Source organism: Schistocerca americana, chromosome 8 (assembly GCF_021461395.2).
Source record: "Schistocerca americana isolate TAMUIC-IGC-003095 chromosome 8, iqSchAmer2.1, whole genome shotgun sequence".
Classification (NCBI taxonomy): domain Eukaryota; kingdom Metazoa; phylum Arthropoda; class Insecta; order Orthoptera; family Acrididae; genus Schistocerca; species Schistocerca americana.
Window position 1 is genome coordinate 516,759,045 of NC_060126.1, and position 24,964 is coordinate 516,784,008.

The window sequence follows — 24,964 nt, forward strand, 5'->3', positions numbered from 1 at the left end:
ACAAGAATGGTGACTGTGGGCCTGTAGCTCTGCAGAAGTTCCGGGTACTCAAGGATATGGAAAAAAAAAAGACATTAGTCCGATGTCTACTAGGAGTCTGGAGAAAATGATTACAGAATTCAAAAAGACAGGTTCCTTTGAAGTGCAATGTGGCAGAGGGAGGAAAGCAGTTGATACGACGTATGTCGAAGATGTGGCCACAATATTGTAGGGGGGGGGGGGGGTCGAGCGGTGGTGCACAAATATGCAGTACACTGGGAATTGCCCGGACGTTGGACATAACCGCGAGTAAAAGTGCATAAAATGCTACTAAATATCATGCATTGCTATCCGTACAAAATCACCCATGTGCAGCAGAGGCTTCCTGCTGACCTGCCAGCAAGGCACACGTTCGCTCTGTGATATCTTGTTCTCATGGGAGTGGACAATGAATGGGATGGAACATTCTGTGGGCAGACGAAGCCCATTTCCAACTCCAAGGACAACACAGTATGCAGAATTGCAGAATTGGCCAAGGGTAAATCCGCACGCAGATCGGCTGCAACCTCTTCATTCCTCAGAGTTGACTGTTTGGTGCGGGTTGGCGATATTGTTCGTCGTAGGGCCGTATTTTTTCGAACAGATGGGTGCTGCAGGTCCTGTTAATTGCACCTACACTGGTAAATGGTATGAGAGTCTTTGGAGCATCAACTTCATTCCGAACCGTCAACAGCATGGATGTGTGGGTAGGATCTTTGTTACGCAACATGGCGCTCTTCTGCACGCTGCATAGCCGGTAAAGCGGCTGCTGAGGACACATTTCGGAAATCCTAGATTTTTTTTTTAGTCCTCTGACTGGTTTGATGCGGCCCGCCACGAAATCCTGTCCTCTGCCAACCTCTTCATCTCAGAGTAGCAATTGCAACCTACGTCCTCAATTATTTGCTGGATGTATTCCAATGTCTGTCTTCCTCTGCAGCTCCGTCTGTGCCATGGAAGATATTCCCTGATGTCTTAACAGATGTCCTACCATCCTGTCCCTTGTCCTTGTAAGTGTTTTCCGCATTTGCCTAGGTAGCAGAATTTCCTAACTTCATCTGCTTCATGACCATCAATCCTGATGTTGTGTTTCTCGCTGTTCGCATTTCTGATACTTATCGTTACTTTCGTCTTTCTTCGATTTACTCTCAGTCCATGTTCTGTACTCATTACACTGTCCATTCCATTCACCAGATCGTGTAGTTCTTCTTCATTTTCACTCAGGATAGCTCAGAATAGCAATGACATCAGCGAATCGTATCTTTGATATCCTTTCACCTTGAATTTTAATTTCTCTCCTGAACTCTTATTTGCATCATTGCTTCTTCGATGCACAGATTGAATAGTAGGGCGAAAGACTACATCCCTGTCTTACACCATTTTTAAACCGAACACTTCGTTCTTGGTCGTCCACTCTTGGTTGTTGTACGTGTTGTATATTACGCGTCCTTCCTTAGAGCTTAGCCTTACTTTTCTCAGAATCATATGGTATATTACGCGTCCCTCCCTACAGCTTAACCTTATTTTTCTCAGAATTTCGAATATCGTGCACCATTTTACACTGTCGAAGGCTTTTTCCAGGTCGCCAAATTGTATGAACGTGCCCTGATTTTGCTTTAGTCTTGCTTCTATTATCAGCCCCAACGTCAGAATTGCCTCTCTGGTGTCTTTACTTTTCCTAAAGCCAAACTGATCGTCTTCTAACACATCCTCAATTTTCTTTTCCATTCTTCTGTATATTATTCTTTTCTGCAACTTGAGCAACTTGGATGCATGAGCTGTTAAGCCGATTATGCACAATTTCTCGCACTTTTCGGCTCTTGCAATCTTCGTTATTGTGTACAAGATATTTTTCCGAAAGTGAGATGTATGTCACCGGACTCATATATTCTACACATCAACTTGAATAACCGTTTTATTGCCACTTCCCCCAATGATTATAGAAATTCTGATGTAATGTTATCTATCCCTTCTGCCTTATGTGATCTTAAGTCCTCCAACCTCTCTTACATCCTATTTCTAATATTGGATCCCCTATCTCTTCTAAATTGACTCCTGTTTCTTCTTTTATCATATCAGACAAATCTTCCCCCTCATAGAGGGCTTCAATGTATTCTTTCTACCTATCCGCTCGTTCCTCTGCATTTAGCAGTGGAATTCCCGTTGCACTCTTAATGTTATCACTCTTGCTTTTAATTTCACCAAATGTTCTTTTGAATTTCCTAGATGCGGTGGCTGTCCTTCCACAATCATTTCTTTTTCGATTTCCTCACATTTTCCATGCAGCCATTTCGTCTTAGCTTCCCTACAATTCCTATTTGCTTCATTCCTCAGCGAATTGTACGAGGCCTGTTCAGAAAGTAAGCTCCGATTGATTGCCAAATTGAAACCACAGTGAACATCAGAAATGTTTTACTTGTAACAATTAGCTACACCTTTCAGCTACTTCTCCACGTAGTCGCCGTTCTGACTTAGACTTTTGTCATAACGTTGTACCAACTTTTCAATAGCCTCATCATAGAAGGCAGCCGCCAGTGCTTTCCGCCAATTCTCCACGCTGGCCTACACCTCGTTGTCTGTGTCAAAATGTTGTCTTCAAAGACAGCGGTTCATGTGACCAGAGATGAAACTCAGGGGGAGACAATTGCGGACTGTATTGTGGGTAATCTCACATTTCCATTTGAAAACGATGCAGGAGCATCTTCATTGCCCCTGCAGAATGCGGCTGAGAATTGTCTTGGAGAAGAAACAGCACGACAGTTATGTAATGTTAGCTGCATAGCTTCAGGCGAAATTTCTCACCAGGCCCTCGTACTTGGCGGCAGACACTATTTTCTAGACATCTTTACGCACTCACTGCGAGCTCAGAAATGAGAAGAGCGACGTGATGCTAACTGGGGTTATACTAGAGACACTACCCAACACATCTGTGCAAAGCTTTATCGGATTTTCATAGTCGTTTCCATTTCGCGACCGATCGGAGCTTACTTTCTGAACGCCCCTCGTATTTTTGTATTCCTGAATTCCTGTATTCCTGAATTTTTGTAGTTCCATCTTTCATCGATCAACTGTTAGCCATGGTTCCTTCGCAGTTACCTGCTTTGTACCTATGTTTTCTTCCCAACTTCTGTAACTGCCGTTTTCAGAGATTTCTATTCCTCTTCAAATGTCCTGCTTACTGAGCTATTTCTTCCTGCCGTATCTAGAGCCTTAGAGAACTTCAGGCATATCTCGTCATTCCTCAGTGCTTCCGTATCCCACTTCTTTGGGTATTGATTCTTCCTGACTAATCTCCTAGAATTATAAGGCGTCATTTCCCTACAGCCTGGCCGTCCCGATCATCTGATCCTAATCCGTGTGACTTCTGGCTGTCGGGTTATCTGCAGGAAGTTCCGCTCAGTGGCCCAATTACGAACGTAGCTGAATTGAAGGCACACATTGCGCAACGAGTTTTGAACATAACCCACGTGACACTCCGATCTGTTGTGGAACATGCTGTTCGTCGATATCAACTTGTGGCAAGAAACGGCAGACAGCATGCTGAACCTATGTAATTTTGTTTTTACACAATTTTTGGCCCCATGACAATTAAAAACCGATGCCGTTTTGCTATTTATCCGGATTTTTGGCGTCAGGATAGTTAAAAACCGATTTTTTTCCATCCTATATTGTAAGATCTTGGCGTGTTAGGTGGGGTTACCTAACTAACAGTGCCACAACTGTTGACTGCCAAACCTTTGCTGCACAGAACGGGTGGTGTAATGTGCAACTCAAACGAGAGCCGTCGTATTGCTATTCATCCGTCATTTGTAGGCGACCCCATTTACGTTAAGACGCTCACAGCGCCATCTATTGCTAAAATCTTCTTTAAATTTTGTTTTGATCCATGACGTTTACCACTGCGGCGTCAATAACGTGATGTTCAAGTCTGACGTCATTCTGAGCAGTGGTTCTCTTTCTACATTGTTTTGAACCAGGAACTTTAGTTTTGGACACCCTGTAGCTTTAGGATATTACCTGTCTGTAAATTATTGTTAGAAGTGAAATAAGTGGTAAGTAACAGAAAAAGTCTTAGTGCGACAAACGATTGAATCTTTAATGTTCCGAATTGTGGTCTGAGACACACTTTGCCAATATTTTATTCCAGTTATTTTTACAATAGATCTGTACTCTACATAACAATAGACATTGCTCTTTAAATTTTTCAGAAAGTTTTAAATTTTTTGCTGCCACTTTTATCCATTTATCTTCGAGCTTCCTTGAAGCAAAAAGAAAGTTTTAATGTATTGTTGGATGAGAGACCTCGAAGGGAGAATTCAGTCATGTAATCAGAAACAGTCTTCTTCCGCCCCGCTGAATGTCTCTTTTCCTCTCCTTCTATAAGAACTATGTTTTAGAAGTATCTGCCGGGTGTAGGTAGCTGTAGTCGGTGTGCGTTTAAGTCGGTATCAAGCTTGTGTTGAATTATGATGATAGACAGGAAAAGCTGGAAACCAGTGTCAGCACATAGTGTATACATCTTGTATGGCAACAATGGGATCAGCGAGCTTAACGTCCCCATCCAAGGCAGAGGTTGTCATCAACAGTGTCACCTGCCTTTCGCCCACGAGACACTGCAGACAGACTAGAACATTCTTCTCCTCCTTCTCCACATTAGCTCATCTTTCAACTTTCAGTAATGCCTTTGCTCAAAAAAAGAGTGCTAAGAAATGCTGTGTCGTTGAACTTTTGATTTCATCAGTTATATTAATCGTTGTACCTTGGTTGGCATATATCTTCTGTAAATATGATAAAAAGCTAGCCACAGACTAATACATGTTTCTTATGGCTGCATTTGAAACCGTATGGACAACAATAGCTCTTACTTCAGGGGAAATGCTTTGTACCAGTTGTACCAAATAGGTCTGTGTTCGTTGCACATGCCACCAAACTTGGGAAGACCGGTAATTCTACATTATACATCAGAACTTAGAAACTTCAGACACTTCGTTGAATGTCTGTTTCGTAAAGAACAGTGAGATGACTGTACATCATAAACGTACTAACTTTGTACACCGTCCACTGTACTAGAAGCATTGACTCGCTGGTCTTATTGTTAATGTCCAGGTGTTTGTAAACTCCTAGGCACAGTAGAACAGGCCACGCATATCAAATTTCCGGGCATGACTTCCGATTCGGCACACAATTTTAATCTACCAGATCGTTTTAAAAACACTCCAAACTGCACTAAGGGTTTCATTCAAAAAATGGTTCAAATGGCTCTGAGCACTATGGGACTTAACTTCTGAGGTCATCAGTCCCCTGGAACTTAGAACGACTTAAACCTAACTAACCTAAGGACATCACACACACATCCATGCCCGATACAGGATTCGAACCTTCGACCGTAGCGGTCACGCGGTTCCAGACTGTAGCGCCTAGAGCCGCTCGGCCACGCCGGCCGGCCAAGGGATCCATTCTGGTACTTCTTTATCACTTCTAACGAACTAAGAATTAGATCCTGAGTCTCGGTGATAAACTTTGTCTTTTGTTAACTGTCTACCAACGACCTGCTCTAACATAAAAGCTTAGTGTAATTAATGGTATGAATCTCTGTATTCGAACTGCGGCCTTCACTTACTACTACGTGATAAACTGAAGCAGATACAACTCCAAAAAACGTCAATGTAGCCCTTGTAAATGGAATTATAACTTCCGAAAGGCGCTGAACTGAATCGCATCGAGCGAGGTGTCACAGTGATTAGAGCAATAGACGAGCGTTCGGGAGGACGACGGTTCAAATCAGCGTGTGGCCATCCATGTTAAAATTTTCCGTAATTTCGTTAAATCGTTCCAGGGAAATGCCAGGATGGTTCTTTTCAAGCTGCTCGGTCGAATTCCTTCCCCATCCTTGAAACATTCTGAACTTGTGTTCCGTGTCTAATGACCTCGATATGAACTGGTCGTCAAACCCTAATCTTCCTCGCTTCATGAACTAGAAAAAAAAAAATATTGTGGCTGATGACGACCTATCACTAACAAAATTATTTCTTGCTCTTCATCATATTTTTTGTACTGTGCTCTCTGAAGTAGTATACAGTCTCGATTGAGCGTGACAATTTATTAACTAGTTTGAATGGCAAACATCCATTATCCTGTTTCCTATACCAAGACAAGGTGTATATTACTGACACTAAGTTTCAAACACATCTCACGTAATGGAAGTGGCTGCAGGCTTCCGAACACTGGTTTCACGCAGCTCTGCACGCTACTCTATCCTTTGTAGGTCTGTTCACCTCCTTACAACTACTGCAGCCTACATCCATTTGAAGCTCATTACGGTATTCAGCTCTAGACCTCCCTCTACACTTTTTACCCCCACACTTCCCTTCACCACTAAACTGATAATTTCTTGTTGTCTCAGAATGCCTCCTATCGATATGCATATTTTTTTAATCAAGTTTTGCTGCAGATTTCTTTCCTCCCCAATTCTTTTCAGTACCTTTTCATTAGTTATGCGATCTACATATATACTCGTCAGAATTATTCTCTAGTACCATATTTCAAAAGTTTATATTCTCTCCTTGTCTGAACAGCTTATCGACTAAGTTTCACTTTCGTACATGGCTACCCTCTAAGTAAATACTTTCAGAAAGTACTTCCTAACACACTGCTCTTTTTCAAATATCCTTTTCTTCCTATAGCCAGTCTGCGTTTTATGTAATTTCTGTTTCAGTCATCATCAGTTATTTTTTTGCCCAAATAGCAGAACTAATCTACTTTTAGGAACTCATTTCCTAATATAATTCTCTCAGCACTGACTGATTTGATTCCACAAAATTCCAACCCAGAGCAAAGTAGCTGGCTACCATTTGTAATAATCATGCCATTAAGACGTATTTTGCACTGCGGGCTCCAAAGAGCAATAGTCATTCCAGTATAGTTGCTTTACTTTTGTTCATATTCATCTCATATCCTCCATTCATTGTACTGCTATTCCAAATCCTTTACTGACGCTGACAGAATTACAGTGTCATCGCTAAACCTCAAAAATCTATATTTTTTTCTGCCTCAACTTTAATCCCTCTCCAAATTTTTCTTTGGTTTGCGTTACTGTTTGCTCTATGTACAGTTCGAATAACATCGACGATAGGCTACAAACCTGTCTCACTTCTCTCTTTCGTGCCCTTCGACACTAATAACTGCTGTATGGTTAATGTACAATTTGTAGATAAACTCGCGCTCCCTGTATTTTATACCCACTATCCTTTACATATGAAAGTAAAGGCTAGTTACTAATGCCAATTGCTTTAGATGTAACTACACTTCTGTCCATATGTACGTGACTTGCTATAGGTATTCACTACACTGTGGCGTCCACAGCTGCACATAGTTATCACGACCAGGTGTCTCCCATTTTCCACCTTTCGAGTTTTTTGTATGACATTCTGACCATCTGCTGATACTCCGGGCCACCAGGGCAATTACACTCTAAGGGGGAAGAAATGCCGCACCATGAAGGAATTATCCAAAAGGAACCCTAACAGCACAGCGATACACCGGTGATACTCTACGCCCCATTTTGTTGCCCTTCATGGCAAGCTATGCTGGGCTTATACTTCAGCAAGGTAACGCCCGACCGCACACAGCGAGTGTTTCTGCCGCACGTCTTTGTGCTTCCCAAACTCTTCCTTGGCCAGCAATTGGACAGAATTTGGCACTACATCCCTCAGGGAGACATCCAACGAATTCGTCAATCAGTGCCAAGCTGAATACCTGCTTGCATAATGGCCAGAGGTGCGCCAACGCATTGTTGACTTGCCCAATTTGTGAAGCTCTTTCTCTTTAGTAAATTATCCACGTTTTATGAAATTTTACTCAATATTTTTGTCTGTGCATGTACATCAAAGCTACCGATCACCGTTCCTTTTGGATAATGCCTTCGTTGTGGGTCGTTTATTTTTGTCCTAGAGTGTTCAAACATTTTTGAAGACTAGGTCACCAAATTACTGGCATTATTAAAATGTAGTTTCTCGCAGTTTCCAGAGAACTAGCGGACATAAAATTATAAATACTGGCAGGAGGTAACACTGGAACTACATGTCGCCGGCGAGTGACGCAGTCCGAGGAAACATTTTTTTTTGCGTGCTTCAGTTTATTATATGTCCATAACGTATATTATGCTTAAGAACCGTGTACAATTAACTTAGTTTCTAGTCTTCTTGGTGTTTACTCTTATCTCGATTTAATTATTGTTAATGATGTACGGAATAAAACAATGAAGTGCAAACATGTCAGAAAGTAACGTGTTGTATAATTCATACCAAACAGGCAATTGGGTTTCCTGACAGTAATAATTTCACTTCACGGTTTCGGCTCTACTCCATGTCCACCCATGCTTATTAAATTAGATGAACTCTTTATGCTAAAAAGGATAGACATCCTTTACCGCTTTTGCTGTAGATTTGTCAGTTGCAATATCTTACCATGTTATGTTCCGTAATTATATTTGTTACTGCAGTGATAATAATTAAGATTTTGTCTTGTTTCTACAGATAACGCAGCTCAAGATCGCCAGCAACCCGTTCGCGAAAGGATTCCGGGACTGCGATCCGGACGACTGGTAAGTACTGTGTGTGTACCTAGACTCCCCCTTTGCGGAGTAAACGGACAGGACGGATTACCTCCTACGTCGTCGTCTTCTGAAATTCTTATTGTTCGAATTAGTTGTTATCATACTGTGGCACTCGCAACATGCTTGATGATGTGTTAGTCTCAAACATGTGACTTTTAAATCATCAGTATAATGGTGAAAAGCCGATGAGTTCGGAATGGTCTTATATCAGGTTTCATCAACATCTTTCGGAATCAAGGTGTGTTGCAAACGGCTCTGATGGAATGTCCGAGCAATCGGACTCGCCGAATGTGAAACGTCCCCTTTTTAAAACAATTATACATGACTGTGCTCATCCTGACACACAATATTTTTAGCGCAACGCAATCTGACTTTCAAAAAATCCCTACAAAAGAATGGCCCTGACTAACATTAACCTATACCTTTCACAAATCACTTACCTCACAAAAGCGAGCGCCACTACTGCCAGCTAAATAAAAGATTGAAACTACGGAAGGCCCTAACTACTGACAGGCATAGTTAGCAAATGAAAGATTTTAATAGAGAACAAACAATGTATTTACCTTGATATCATCATATATAAATATAGCAGTTCATGACAAATTTCAAAACTCCGCCATCTCTCTCCCAACATCTACCACTGCTGGCGGCTCACCTCCAACTGCGCAACGCTACGCGCTGTTCACATCCAGCTGCCGCTGCCCAACACTACAATGGCAGACAACAATGCAAACTAGCCACAGACTGCACACAGCACAGCCAGGGATTTTCATACAGTGCGCTACGTGGCGTTTCCAATATAAAAACCTAAACGGCCTACTTACAAGTGTAGAAGCCACGACCGACACAAACAAGAGACCAACCCCAGTCGCGTTTGCTAACAACAACAATAATTACATATATATTATATATAATATATTATATATATTATATCTATTATAATTATAATTATAAAAATTCAGAGGACACGTCTAAATTAGAACTACGAGAAAATTTTATTTCTACGTACGGAGGGAGAGCAATGTTCACTATTTCTGCGGTGTCCTAGGTAAACCACATCACACATTATAAACTGCAGTGGACGAAGCAATGGAATAAAAAATACAAAATAGCCAATGCAATGTCATAGTTTCAATTCAGTTAGCACGTAATGTAAGTAGTTCCTCTGTGTCATTTAAGACTGCACTGAGGTGAAAAAAGTGATGAGCTCCCTCATAATATCGTGTCTAACCTCCTTTTCCATTGCGATGTGCGGCAGCTCGACGTGGTATGGACTCAAGTCGTTGAAAGTCCCCTGCAGATATATTGAACCATGCTCCCACTATAGCCGTCCATATTTGCGAAAGTGTTGCCGGCGCAGGATATTATGCACGGACTGACCTCTCGATTGTGTCCCATAAATGTTCGGTGGGATTCATGAATGGCAAATTGTGTGGCCAAATCATTTGCTCGAATTGTCCAGAATGTTCTTCAAAACAGTCGCGAACAATTACGGCTCGGTGACATGGCGTTTTGTGATCCACAAAAATTCCATCGTTGTTTGGGAATATGAAGTCCAGGCATGGCTGAAAATGGTCTCCAAGTAGCGGAACATTACGATTTCCAGTGAGTGATCGGTTCAGTTAGACCAGAGGATCCAGTCCATTCCACGTAAACACGGCCCGCATCGTTATGGAGCCATCACCAGCTCGCACAGTGCGATGTTGACAACTTGGGTCCGTGGCTTCGTGGGGCCTGCGTCACTTCTTAACCATATCATCAGCTCTTACCAACTGAAATAGAGGCTCATCTGACCAGCTGACGATTTTGCAGTCTCCTTGGATTCAGTACAAACTCTTACGAGCCTAGGAGAGAGGTGCTGCAAGCGATGTCGTGATGTTAGCAAAGCCACTCGCGGCGGTCCTCTACTGCCATAGCTCATGAACGCCATGTTTCGCTGCACTGTCCTGACGGATACATTCGTTGTACGTCCCACATTGATTTCTGCGGTTATTTCACACAGTACTGCTTGTCTGCTTGCACTGTCAACCCTACACAAACACCGCCGCTCTCGACCGTTACGTATAGGCCGCCGATCACTGCGTTGTCTTTGGTGAGAGCTAATACCTGAGATTTGGTGTCCTCAACACAATCTTATCACCGTCAATCTCGGAATATTTAATTCCCTAACAATTTCCGAAATGGAATATCCCACGCGCCTACCTCCAATTACCATTCCTTATTCAAAGTGTGTTAATTCCCGCCACGTCGGCATAATCACGTCGGAAATCTTTTCAGATGAATCACCCGAGTTATACCTCGTGTACGCGACACTACAGCCAGCTGTATACGTACATATAGCTACCCGCTGACCTTCACCATCTTAGAATATTCTAGTGTTTGAATAACTTTTTGCTTTAGCACAAAATTTAGCCGTACTTTTTAAGCAATCTTACAAAAACGCAATCCGAACACCTCCAGAAATCAGTATCAAACTTTAATAACAGCTGCTCACAATGGCTGGTCGTCAATTTTTACCGGTACAAAAGTAGGTCGTTGTTAAGATCGCCAAATTTATTACAAATGACAGTAAAAGTTTTAGCGGGAAAATGACTCACGAAACCAATTTCTTTTGCGCACTCTTCTACTACTAGTCAGAGCGTGCGCCCTATGCTGACGGAGATGGCTGTTGACGGTACGCAGGCGAGGCGAAGACTGTTCAGACACATGAGATTTTCACTCTGCAGCGGAGTGTGCGCTGATATGAAACTTCCCGGTAGATTAAAACTGTGTGCCGGACCGTGACTCGAACTCGGGACCTTTGCCTTACGCGGGCAAGTGCTCTACCAACTGAGCTACCCAAGTACTTGTCCGCGAAAGGCAAAGGTCCCGAGTTCGAGTCTCGGTCCGGCACACAGTTTTAATCTGCCAGGAAGTTTCTGCTCAGACACATGTCACAAACATGCGAGACTCCACGCAAAGGACTGATTATCGCTGTGGGAGTTCGTGGCCCTAGCAGTGAATCTAAGCATTAAGAATTCTCGTGTTACTAGCGAAAAACGTCCGATGTGTCAGACAAGCCAACATGTGGCTTCCCGGTTAAAACATTAACTACAGTGACTGTTTATCATCGCAGGAAGCCAAAAAACCTATGTAAATCAGAATGCGGCGATGAATTTGGGAAAACGAAACCGACCATGATGCTAACTTCTAGTTCGTGATAATCCTAACAGACTAGAGCTGCTATCTGTGCTCACCATTATCGTCGGTATGATATGATCAGGACGGTGACACTGTGGCTGGCTGCCATGAAGCACGACGCTAGTATCGCTTTGCCAAGGGCTCCAACATTGGACCCTACTCTGCTGATGGAGTAGACTTTCTTTCCAGTCAGTGAAGAAGTGACTGCACCCTTATTCTCGCCACGACTCTCGGCAACCAGACGATTTTAAAGTTATATCAGCTCTTCAATGGCGTGATTGTTTCGTGAGCTACTTTTGCATCACAGTCCATGCGAAAAGTTTAGCTGCCCACTCTGTCTCTCCTGGACCTATAGTACTACAAATCTGTGTGTTTTGGAAAGATGGAAGACGTTTGTCAGTTGAATGCACTTCCCTTACCAAGTTACACACCCCTGTCTTCTGCCAGCAGAGTTCTGACACCCGGAGTGAATGCTTTCAGCTCGGCCGTTCAAACTGGATACGTGCAATAAACTACACGTCATATGCCAGTATGACACTGGCTGAGGCAAATTTCCCAACACAGTGTGAGAGCAGCTGTAGCTGTAGCTCCACCCACGCACTGTTCCTTCCCCCCCCCCCCTGGAAGCTGCTTTCACTACGCCACTTCTGTGCCGAATCTGCAGGGCTCCTAAATTCTGAAGCTCACCCAGAAAAGCAATAAATATAACTTCCACCAGGTTAAATTAAACAATGATAAAAAGGAGAAATGAAGTCACTGCATACAACCTCTGTAATCTCATTAATCCATCTAAACTTTTGTAACGAAATATCCTGCCTAATTCAAATCCATTCGGATTATTTATCGTAAATAAATGAAAAGAGATGAGTCGAACGGATTGCTGCTCTTCAGTTGAATCTGCCGTGGTCGCTACGTGCTCTGAAATGACCTGCTGCATCTCCCCGCTCTTACTCCTCCTTGTGATTTACTACCACAGCACTGCGTCACGTGCGGTAATCAGCATGTTTACAAAATGGATGCGAGTAAAGCAGTTCCTTTAACTCCGTTAGCGATTGTCAAAGAATGGTGGAGACAATTGGAAGAATATTCTCGACTTGTTGATGACTTGGAAAACGTATTGCTGGTAGAGGAATACCACATGTACTGTACAATATTCTTAGATAATAGAATAAATTATTTGTTAACTGAAATTCCATCGCATTTTCGGTTTTAATTGAATGTACACACCTCAACAAAAGTTAGGAATATCATAGAGTTTACAACAATGACTTCTTATAGTGCGCCCATTGAGGTTTGTACAATACCGATTTAACAAAATAAATATAATTCCTTCTGAAAACAAGAATGATTTTGGTTAGTTATAAAAAATCATTATAAAACGAAGCAGGCACCCTTCTAAGTGTAAATGTCGAAAACGAAGACAGTAGAAAATTTTATCTCATGTTGATGATTATCAGTTATTATGATGTTGATGATTATCAGATTATTGAATATGTGCTCCCCGCACACAGATGGGTTCTTCCACTCTGCGAGGTGTGCTCTGGGTGAGACCATCAAGTTTATCTTGTGGTATGAGGTCCCATTCCTCAATGGAAACTTCAGGGACGCTCTGAAGATTGTCAGGTGGCTACGGACGCTATTCAATGCCCACTTTCAACAGGTCTCATGCATCCTCAGTTGCATTTATGTCTGGGGACTGTGTTGGCTACTGCATCTGGCTGATTTAACGTCCTTGAAGATAGGGTGCTGTCTTACGTTCTCATCGACTAGGATGACGTTATCACCGACTTCACATCTTTAGGGCCTTGTAATCGTTTATAGCACCTCTTGGAGTACCGGAGACCAGTCAAATTGCCGTAGATGGGAGTTACAGGAGGCCGCCGGCCCCATCATTACTGCCGCCCAGCACATTACAGTTCCAACTGCAAGCCGATGGACTGCCTGAACGTATCAGAGTTTCTGGTGTCGTCTAGCGCTTCTCCAAACCGTAACCCGTCTGGTGTCCGGCCGCAAACCACTCCTGGAATCGTCAGCAAACATGACAGCACTCCACTCTGCAATGATCCAATGTTGATGTGCAAAACAGCCCAGGTCCTTCGATTGCACCAGTTCCGCTAGTTCAGTGCAAAACTTCTCATTGGTCTTCTGGAATGAAGACCACCCTCACACAATCATCTACGCGCTGTTTGGTCTGAGATATGAATCCTTGTTGCCCAGGAGAAGTCATTTCCAATATTTCTGGCATTTGATGTTGGGCGTCTTCGAGTGCGACAGTTGGAGGAAAGATCCTGCATTGGTGTTCTCATAGGAGGACGACCACTGCGACGTCTATCATTCACATCTTCCGTCTGTCTGTACTTTCTTCCCACCTTAGACACACCACTCTGAGTGGCATGTAATCGATCCGCAACATCTTGCTGTGTACGACCTACTGAAAGTGAAGCCACTATAGTGACTCTGTAAAAGCGTTGTATGCCTCTAGGTGGCGTGTTACTGCAATGCTGAACACAAAAGTGAATGAAGCTGACGTTGATACAGGCCAACTTGTGGTATGCCTCTGCGGCAGCGGTATGTTCAAATGACTAGGAAAGGGCCACCAAGCATGCCAGTAATAAACATCGTCCAGCGTATAGGCTTTAACTGCATAATTCGTGAAGTGCCTAGTTCAATGACACCTCTAGTATGGTGAACTAGATTTTACGATAGTACTCGAAACTTTCGTTGAGCAGTGTAGTTGAAATACAGCGTGTAATGTCAGTTTTCGCACATAGTGGAGCAATTTATGGCTTTTTAATTGGCGTTATTACCTGTCACTTTAAAGATCACACAATTCCCCAAGGTCAAGGTCAATGTGACCCCCTCCCCTCCCATCCTCCTTTTTCAGGCAATTGAGTGACTGGGAAAAGCTGGTGGAAAAATGTCGGTAAAGAGTGTGTTCAATGACATCACTATCAAAAATGGCGGCGCAAAAGTGGCAGAAAAGTGGTGAACTCTGACATCACTATTGCAGATAGTTGGTGGCGCTGCAGTCGCTTAACCCCACCAATTAGCCGAAGCACCTGGCCCTTCTGGCCATTCGGCTTTAATGTTCTGTTCACCACAGCGGCAGCTGTCAGGCAATGACATGCCAGCTGCACCGGCAGAGATCAGGGGAGTAATGTCACATTCGAATGGAAGTTTTATTATTAACTAGTTCCTCTCAGTGTTCAGTGTGTGTATATATGTTAATGTCACAAATACGTTTCCAGTTTTTCTTCTTTTACACAGCACTGTAGCCCCTGATTCACCTCTAGCTGTCGCACTGTAGCAGGACACGGAACTGTTTGGATGTCTATATGTCAGAATTCCAAGAACGACAATTGTTCAACATTCAAACAGTCATTTGTTACTGATATGTCAAGCAGTATGTCTCGGGTAGTCGACAAAAACTTTATATTACATCGCAGAAATATACTGTCCGTTTGAATGTTAAACTGTGTGGTTATTTCTGCAAAATTGTGATATAATTGCGTCCGTTCATAGGATGAAAAGGCTACCTTCATGTCACTAAACTGCTGCTACCAGAATGATGAACTCATAATTGGAGAACATGGCCACAATCGCCCGATTACTCCACTAATGCTCAAATTTGCACGTTAAAGAGAATTGTTCATTAATAGGTAAGGCATGCCATCGTGATGTTGATATTGGTAACAGTGACAACTCAAAGCCATGCAAGAAGAGTTGGTTTACATCCTGCTGAGATGTATTGCAGGCATGGACCCGCTGCTGCCGTGGTGTTGGAAAACAGATGTGTGCTAAGTCAGGTGGAGTATCAGTGTGTAGACAGTGGAAATGTAAATGGCTGCCTGTCCTGGCCACATAGGTGTGGTAGGCCGTTGGTGCACTGTTGCAGCTTCATGAGTGGTTCCGGCAAAAGACACTTGAACAATTCTGTGTCCCACTCCAGCTAGATCTCCCTCAGGGGCTGTTGTACTGTGTAAAGTAGGAACAAAATGTAAGTATTTGTGACGTTGCACACACTTACACAGTGAACTATGAAGGGAAATGGTTATCAACAATACTTACATTTGAATGTGACAGTGGTATTCTTCTTTTTATTCTACTGGGGAGGGGCGGGTGACTGGTCTCTGCTTCATGGTGTTGAACCTTCAACTGTGACCGACAGATGGTTAGTAGGTCTGGACGCTGTGGGTGGGTGGTGGGGATGAGTGACTGCTGCACCACTATCCTACTGCCATAGTGATATCATACCTCGCCATTTTCTGCCTTTTTGCCGCCGCCATTTTTCATTATTACGTCATAACCGGCATGTTTAATGATGTCATAGTTATGACAGCTTTTCCCCGCCACCAAATTGCCTGAAAAGAAGGGAGGATTTGAGGAGGGGTGACCTTGAACTTAACTGTGTTCCAGGAGGCGACCTTGAAAGTAACAATTAATGAAGCAAATTAAAAATAAATTTTGGCAGGACGTACATTGCTCCACTACTAACATGACATCTCCTAAGTTTTGTTTCCACGCCCGAGTTCCCGGGTTCGATTCCCGGCGGGGTCAGGGACTTTCTCTGCCTCGTGATGGCTGGGTGTTGTGTGCTGTCCTTAGGTTAGTTAGGTTTAGGTAGTTCTAAGTTCTAGGGGACTGATGACCATCGCTGTTAAGTCCCATAGTGCTCAGAGCCATTTTTTTTCCTAAGTTTTGTTTGTGTTGTGAGGCCTATGCTGCTTCTTATTGGCCATATTCCTCTGCATGAGCCAAATATGTGACATGAAGTTCCTATCTTCCACACTCTGCAATGTAGTGGAATATGGAATTCCATGCCGTGACGTCACCAGACCCTTTCAGGCCTGATGAGAGAACAGTTTAAGACCCAGCTCCGTGGTGGGAAGTGACCACGAGAGCCGTCTGTCTGTCTCAGTCCTCACTTGCAGGGTCCACGCCACACTCCGTGGCCACGTGACCTGGCTGTCGTCCACTGGCCTCCAGCTCCTCCGCCCACGCTCACTGCCATCCCCCGACTGCCCCTCCTCTCCTGCACAGTGCAACAGTGTTATGTCCGCATCTAGTTTTAACTTCCATGCCTTTAACGATGCCCCTTTCAAATGTGATTACAATTTCTTTAGTACATTTCATATTACTGAAGCATACAAATTGGTATCACAAAGGAACTGAATTTCGTTAAACTAGAACAGATGTTTGAAAAATATAAAACTTTGTCGCTGACAGGAAGTGGCTCATTTCCCAGTTCAGGACAATCGGGAAAGACTAGAGAGAGAAGTGGGGACGCACCCAGGTGTTAACAGCTCCACATTCTTGACTCACCATCCGACATATGTCACTCGCCTTCGAATGGTTGTATGAGCGTCTGGCTACACATCTGCATCCAGTTGTGCTGATTTAGATTTCCCAAGTGCCAGCCAAATCGCTTCATATCACAGCAGACATCCATCATGACACAGCAACTGTCACATAGAGAGAATATGAGACAAGCAATCGAATATTTATTTAAAATGTTAGTGTCGTACAGTACACGGGTACAGCTCGATGGTCTACAACTAAGAAGCGAAAAATCTAACAAAGGGGAACATTGAGTACGAATTACGATTTTCCCTGAAATTCATAGATTTTGAGGACGTTTTTGACTTGACTGCTAACTAATCTGTACTAACAGCCCTTCAGAAACGAGATACTTACGTCAAATTACTAAAGAATACAACCGGGCGTTTTAAAATGTGTCTAATATCCTTGCAAGAGACCAAAACTAGAAAAAAAATCCTATCAACGTATGTCAGGAGACAAATACGGCTTTACAGTTTACAGTTTGCACACGGAACTGAGGTGCCAGAGATGGGTACGTTCAGTTGAACGGTTAGCAAAATGATGAAGAGACTCATGTAGAAATTTTTCACGTTAATCACTTAAATATATTACTAGACAAATGTATACCCGAAACTTCACTACTCTACATTAATAATTTTTTAATGTTGCTAGTTTTTTCGTCATTATATATACAACAGATTAAAGTCTACGTGTGGTCATGTGTGTTTTATATGAGGTGGTTCTAGAAACAAACAGACAGGGACACACACACACACACACACACACACACACAAGAGAAAGAGCAGGGGGGGGGGGGGGGGGAGGGAGTAGGAGAGTTCTGAAGCCCGAACTCCCTGCAGTAGTAGTTGCCGGTGTGACAACAGACAGAGCAGCCAGCTGAGTGTTTGGTGACGCATCTCAAAGGCACGCCGCCAGAGCGAGAGGACTGGGTCTGAACCGGGCAGGCGTCGCGTGACGGGGTGGGGTGTTGTCTGGCAGACAGGTCGAGCATTCCAGAGATGGGCCGCGAGTCCGTGCCAGGCTGTTGCCACAGCGGGCGCAAACGTCTCTCATCGCGTAGCGGTGTCGTTGCTGTCTGGCAGCATGCGTCATACCCAGAGAGAGAGTGTATCAGAAAGGCAGAATCACGTTATTTAGCGCTCCTTGCGATACCACACGGAAGCACACACTACTGATCAAAATTATCCGCGGCCCCCCCCCCCCCCCCCCCACCCAAATGTAATGCGGAATCGACCATTAGATCTCATCAGAGGCGGACCTTTGAGTAAAAGAGGTGGCATCCAGTACTATTGTCAGCAGCGAAGCAGCAACAGACGATTAGATCGCCCACGAGAGCTCGGTCACGTGAATAACAAAACTACGAGGGCGATTTCAACCCTTCTAATACTGACTCAAATGGCTCTGAGCACTATGGGACTTAACTTCTGAGGTCATCAGTCGCCTAGAACTTAGAACTACTTAAGCCTAACCAACCTAAGGACATCACACACATCCATGCCCGAGGCAGGATTCGAATCTGCGACCGAAGCGATCGCTTCTGATACTGACCAGGTCGACTGTTTGTGACGTGAGTTAAGTGAAAACGCGAATAAACAACTCCAGCGAAACCAAGACCATTCAGATCTCATGTATGCCCTTCTGATGAACAGGCACTGTCCAGGATTATGGAGAGATGACTGTAAAAAATCACATGAAATCTGCGGAAGGAATCTCTTGCGAGTTCCAAAGTGCTACCACTATTCCAGCTAGCACAATGGCAGCGTGTAGGGAGACAAAAACATTACGGTACAATGATGGGGCAGCTCCTCATAAGTTACACTAGACTTTAGCCAATGCTGAGCGACGCTTGAGGTCTACACCTACCTACGCGATAACTCTGCAATTCACGCTGAAGTACCCGGCAGCGGGTTCTCCGAACCATCTTCAGACTATTTCTCCACCCGTTCCATTCTCTAACAGCCTGTGGGATAAATGAACACCTCAATCTTTCTGTACAAGCTCTGATTTATTTTATTATGATGATCATTTCTCCCCATGTAGGTTGTCGACAGTAAAATATTTTCAAATTCGGAGGAGAAAGTCGGTGACTGAAATTTCATGAAAACAACTCGTCGCAACGAGAAACGCTTTTGTATTAATGATTGGCATCCCAACTTGCTTATCACATACTGTTTCGCGATAATACCAAACGCTATGCCCTTCTTTGAACTTTTTCGATGTCCTGTGTCAATGCTATCTGGTTAGGGTCCCTTACAGGACAGCAGCGCTGAAGCAGAGGACGAACGGACTTAGTGTAGGCAATCCCTTTAGTAGACGTGTTGCTTCTTCTACTTATTCTGGCAGGAAAACGTGCTCTTCGGTTTTCCTTCCCCACAAAACTATCTATGTCATCGTTCCTACTTAAGTTGCTCGTAATTGTTATTCCTAGGTGTTCAGTCTAATAGACAGCCTTTAAATTTACATGATCTATCGTTTTCTCGAAATTTAACGGATTTCTTTTTGTACTCGTGTGGATGATCTCTCCTCTTTCTTCGCAGTCAATTGCCAATTTTTGCACCATTCAGACATCCTGTCTGAGTCATTTTCCAATTGGTTTTGATCTTCTGATGACTTTGCTAGACGATAAATGATAGCTTCATCTAAAAACAATCTTAGAGGACTGCTCAGATTACATCATAAGTCGTTTATGTATATTAGGAGCAGCAGAGGGCTTAAAACAGTTCCATGGGGAACGACGGCTATCACTTTTGTCTTACTCGATGATTTTTCCACCGATTACTATGAACTGTTACGTTTCTGACAGCGAATGGCGAACACAGTCGCACAGCTGCAAGCTACTCCATAGAAGCCGCTTGTTAGGAGCGGAATCGAAAGCTTTTTGGAAATCTAGAAGCATGGAATCAATTTGAGATCGTCTGTCGATAGCAATCATTAGTTCGTGAAACTAAAGAACTAGTTCTGTTTCTCAAGAACAATATTTTCTGATGCCGTGTTGACTGTGTGTCATTGTGTCGTTCTCCTCGGGGTAATTCATAACGTTCGAACACAGTATATATTCCCAAATACTACCGTAGATCGAGGTTAGCGATATAGGCCTGCAAGTCAGTGGATTACTCTTATTTCCTATCTTGAGTACTGGTGTGACGTGTGCAACTTTAAAGTTTTTTTGGTACGGATCGTGCGACAGACTGTATATATTATTGCTGAGTATGCGGCTATTGTATCAGTATACTCTCAAAGGGATCTTTTTGTTATGCTCTCTGGACCGGAAGACTTACCCTGCTTTAAAAATGTTTCAAATGGCTCTGAGCACTATGGGACTTAACTTCTGAGGTCATCAGTCCCCTAGAACTTAGAACTAATTAAACCTAACTAACCTAAGGACATCACACACATCCATGCCCTAGGCAGGATTCGAATCTGCGACCGCAGCGGTCACGCGAGACTGAAGCGCCTAGAACGGCTCGGACACACCGGCCGGCGGAGTTGTAATTGAAGTAACCGATGTGTAACAGTTCGCTGTGTCACCGTGGTGCCAACTGCTTCTCAGATTGCTGCAGATACAGTACGATGCGTCACGGCATACGCCGAACACGATGATCTTCCCTCTGATTGGCGACACATGGCCCTCCGAATCCCGCTGTTCTTACGACCGAATATTCTCGCGAACACCGCTGCCAGCAGTCATATACAGTGGCTACAACCCTGCCACGTCTACCTGCACTATCGCAGAAGGAACATCCAGCTGTTCGTACCTCTGTCATACGACTTCGTTCAAACTCACTGAGCTGCTGGTAGACGCGTCTTTGTCACCTGAAGGTATTCTTGTCTAACATCAACTCACCACGTTCAGTCTCAAAGTTAAGTAACTCTCACTACCATTACATCGTGTACTTCAAGCAAACCTGATCGGCATTCTCTCTGTACCTCTTATGCGACTGATGCTAAATCTGAATGGACATCATCTTTCAGATGTAGGAAAACGCCTACCGACTTTTATTTATGTAGCACAACTCCATCTTGGTGTTGCTATTTTTTTTCGTCGGTGCACTACTAGCTTATAACACGTACCTTTGTTTTAATGACATAAAACATAGCGCAGAGTTACTCAGTTTGCTTCAATGTCGTCATAGTATTGCTTCTCCATGTTTTCTGTCCCTCTGATTATGTCACGCTATTGTCTAAATGAGAACGGTCCGTTTAGAGTACCGGATGGTACTACAGTAAAGGGTAACAAATGTATTCCCGTAGTAGCAGATCGCGTTGATTTAGATACGGAAATAAGCAAACAGTTGAAGGAGAATTGTTGTAACTGTCTGATGTTTTTCACCTAGACACCTCAGCGAAGTACAAATTAGCTGCGACAGCAATTGGGAGTTTCACAGTAGAATTAAACTCAGTGCAAGCTTTGTTGGCAAGAAAAAATTTTACGAAGCGAAAATAAACACGAGGAGACAAAGGCAAGAAGCGTTCATTGAATTCAGTAGCAAAATCTTCTCTTCCGACCTGTCGAATAATCACCAAAAGTTCCGATGTTGAGCAAGGCTTGTTGATTGTACTCACTGACTCTGCTGGCAGCGACGTGGACGATGACACAGAGAGGGCCCAAATACTGAATTCAGTCTTCCGAAATTGTTACATTGTAGAACTTCGTAACCGGCCGCTGCGGCAGACCGGTTCTAGGCGCTTCAGTCCGGAACCGCGCTGCTGCTATGGTCGCAGGTCCGAATCCTGCCTCGGGCATGGACGCTTGTGATGTCCTTAGGTTAGTTAGGGTTAAGTAGTTCTAAGTCTAGGGGACTGATGACCTCTGATGTTAAGTCCCATAGTGCTTAGAGCCATTTGAACTATTTAGAACTTCGTAATACGGTACCTCGGTCATCGCACAAACACCGAAATGCCAAATACGCTTTCTGCTACTCTCTGTACACTGTGTTAAAGGACTGTTCTTCAAGCAGCAGTTCATTGTAGCCCGGTTCAGCAACAAAACGTTGCAGGCGACTGGAAGAAAGAGCCCTCTTTTGCGCTTTGAAGAAGGATCAACAGACACATGCACATAATGCAGATACGGTGACGTCAGTTGGTTCTAGAACTGCAGAAAATGTCTACTGATTTACATGTTATGTATTCGACAAATGGCGATCTCCTGAATTTAAGTTCGCTGTATTCATCCATTAGATGAAGAAGACCGCAGGCAACTCTGCCCGTATGGTTGCCGTGTCTCTCGGCTTCCAGAAGGCGTTCGATGCATTTCCACATTGCGATCTTGTGAACGTAATACGATCTTACAGAATGTCGGGCCAGGTTAGCGTCCGTATTCAGCACTTCTTCGCAAGTAAAACGCAAGACGTAGTTCTGGACCGGGCGAAGTCGGCAGCTTTGGGCAAACTACAGCGGAGTGTTACAGGAGCGTTGGTGGTCACGACGTATATCAATTATCTGGCCGAAACTTAGCGAACTCCGTGACGCAGTTTCTTGGATGACGGTGTGCAACGGGAGATAACTGCAAGAAAATGTGAGCAGACGTACAGGCAATTCATAACTGATACAGGGGCTGACGGTTGACTTTCAAATGAAATACACTACTGGCCATTAAAATTGCTACACCACGATGACGACGTGCTACAGACGCGAAATTTAACCGACAGGAAGAAGATGCTGTGATATGCAAATGATTAGCTTTTCAGAGCATTCACACAAGGTTGGCGCCGGTGGCGACACCTACAACGTGCTGACATGAGGAAAGTTTCAGACCGATTTCTCACACACAAACAGCAGTTGACCGGCGTTGCCTGGTGAAACGTTGTTGTGATGCCTCGAGTAAGGAGCAGAAATGCGTACCATCACGTTTCCGACTTTGATAAAGGTCGGATTGTAGCCTATCGCGATTGCCGTTTGTCGTATCGCGACACTGCTGCTCGCATTGGTCGAGGTCCAATGACTGTTAGCAGAATATGGAATCGGTGGGTTCAGGAGGGTAATACGGAACGCCGTGCTGGATCCCAACGGCCTCCTATCACTTAGCAGTCGAGATGACAGGCATGTTATCCGCATGGCTGTAACGGATCGTGCAGCCACGTCTCGATCCCTGAGTCAACAGATGGGGACGTTTGCAAGACAACAACCATCTGCACGAACAGTTCGACGACGTTTGCAGCAGCACGGACTATCAGCTCGGAGACCATGGCTGCGGTTACCCTTGACGCTGCATCACAGACAGGAGCACCTGCGATGGTGTACTCAAAGGCGAACCTGGGTGCACGAATGGCAAAACGTCATTTTTTTGGATGAATCCAGGTTCTGTTTACAGCATCACGATGGTCGCATCCGTGTTTGGCGACATCGCGGTGAACGCACATTGGAAGCGTGTATTCGTCATCGCCATGCTGCTGTATCACCCGGTGTGATGGTATGGGGTCCTATTGGTTACACGTCTCGCTCACCTCTTGTTCGCATTGACGGCACTTTGAACAGTGGACGGTACATTTCAGACGTGTTACGAATTCGATCTCTGCGAAACCCTACATTTCAGCAGGATAATGCACGACCGACCGCATGTTGCAGGTCCTATAAGGACCTTTCCGGATACAGAAAATGTTCGAGTGCTGCCCTGGCCAGGACATTCTCCAGATCTCTCACCAATTGAAAACGTCTAGTAAATAATGGCCGAGCAACTGGCTCGTCACAATACGCCAGTCACTACTCTTGATGAACTGTGGTATCGTGTTGAAGCTGCATGGGCAGCTGTACCTGTACACGCCATCCAAGCTCTGTTTGACCCAATGCCCAGGCGTATTAAGGCCGTTATTATGGCCAGAGGTGGTTGTTCTGGGTACTGATTTCTCAGGATCTATGCACGCAAACTGCGTGAAAAGGTAATCACATGTCAGTTCTAGTATAATATATCTGTCCAATGAATACCCGTTTATCACCTGCATTTCTTCTTGGTGTAGGAATTTTGATGGCCAGTAGTGCTTATGTAATATATTTAGCATAAGTCGGCCGGCCGCGGTGGTCTAGCGGTTAAGGCGCTCAGTCCGGAACCGCGCGACTGCTACGGTCGCAGGTTCGAATCCTGCCTCGGGCATGGATGTGTGTGATGTCCTTAGGTTAGTTAGGTTTAAGTAGTTCTAAGTTCTAGGGGACTGATGACCACAGATGTTAAGTCCCATAGTGCTCAGAGCCATTAGCATAAGTCGGCGGAAAGATCCACTACTATTCGATTTATGACTGGCGGTTAATTACTAGAAACAGCAACAAGCGCAGAATATCTAGAAATTTTCGTCCGGGGCTGCCTAAAATTCGACGAGCAAGCGAAACCATTTGCAGGGAGGAAATATGTCAGTGTGTAAGATTCATTAGAAGAACCGTACAGGAAAGAAATTCGCCCACAAAAGAAGTACCTTACAGAACTCTTGCACGATCTATTTTCGAGTATTTCTCATCAGTCTAGAATCCTTGCGAGATAGGATTGATTCAGAAGGTAGAAAAAATTAAAAATAAGAACCAAACATTTCTGTCAGAGGTTTTTTTTAATGTATAGTGGCGTTGGTATCACGCATCACGGGGATTTGACTGAAGGATAACCAGGCCAGAAATTAGATCCTTCCACCTAAAATAACCTGAAATGACTGTGGCGATAAGAACGTAGCATTTCCAGCAAACACGGTATCTCTCGGGGTCCTTCTCAGAGAGGGGGACGCGCCATCGGCCACCTTTACTCCCCCACAGCCAGGTGAGTACGCGCCCTTAGCGCTAGGATTTCATCCGGAACAAGTCCCGCCCATTCACCTCCCTCCACGCCTATCCATA

General features: G+C 44.1%; 1 protein-coding gene across 1 annotated transcript in view; it reads left to right on the forward strand.

Annotated features, from left to right (window-relative positions):
- The window catches only part of LOC124545953 (T-box transcription factor TBX1-like), a 194,585-nt gene that overhangs the window by 95,518 nt on the left and 74,103 nt on the right, over positions 1-24,964 (forward strand). Inside the window, exon 6 of the mRNA XM_047124916.1 lies at positions 8,553-8,620. Within this exon, the coding sequence (XP_046980872.1) occupies positions 8,553-8,620 (68 nt within the window). The remainder of the gene's footprint in view (positions 1-8,552; positions 8,621-24,964) is intronic.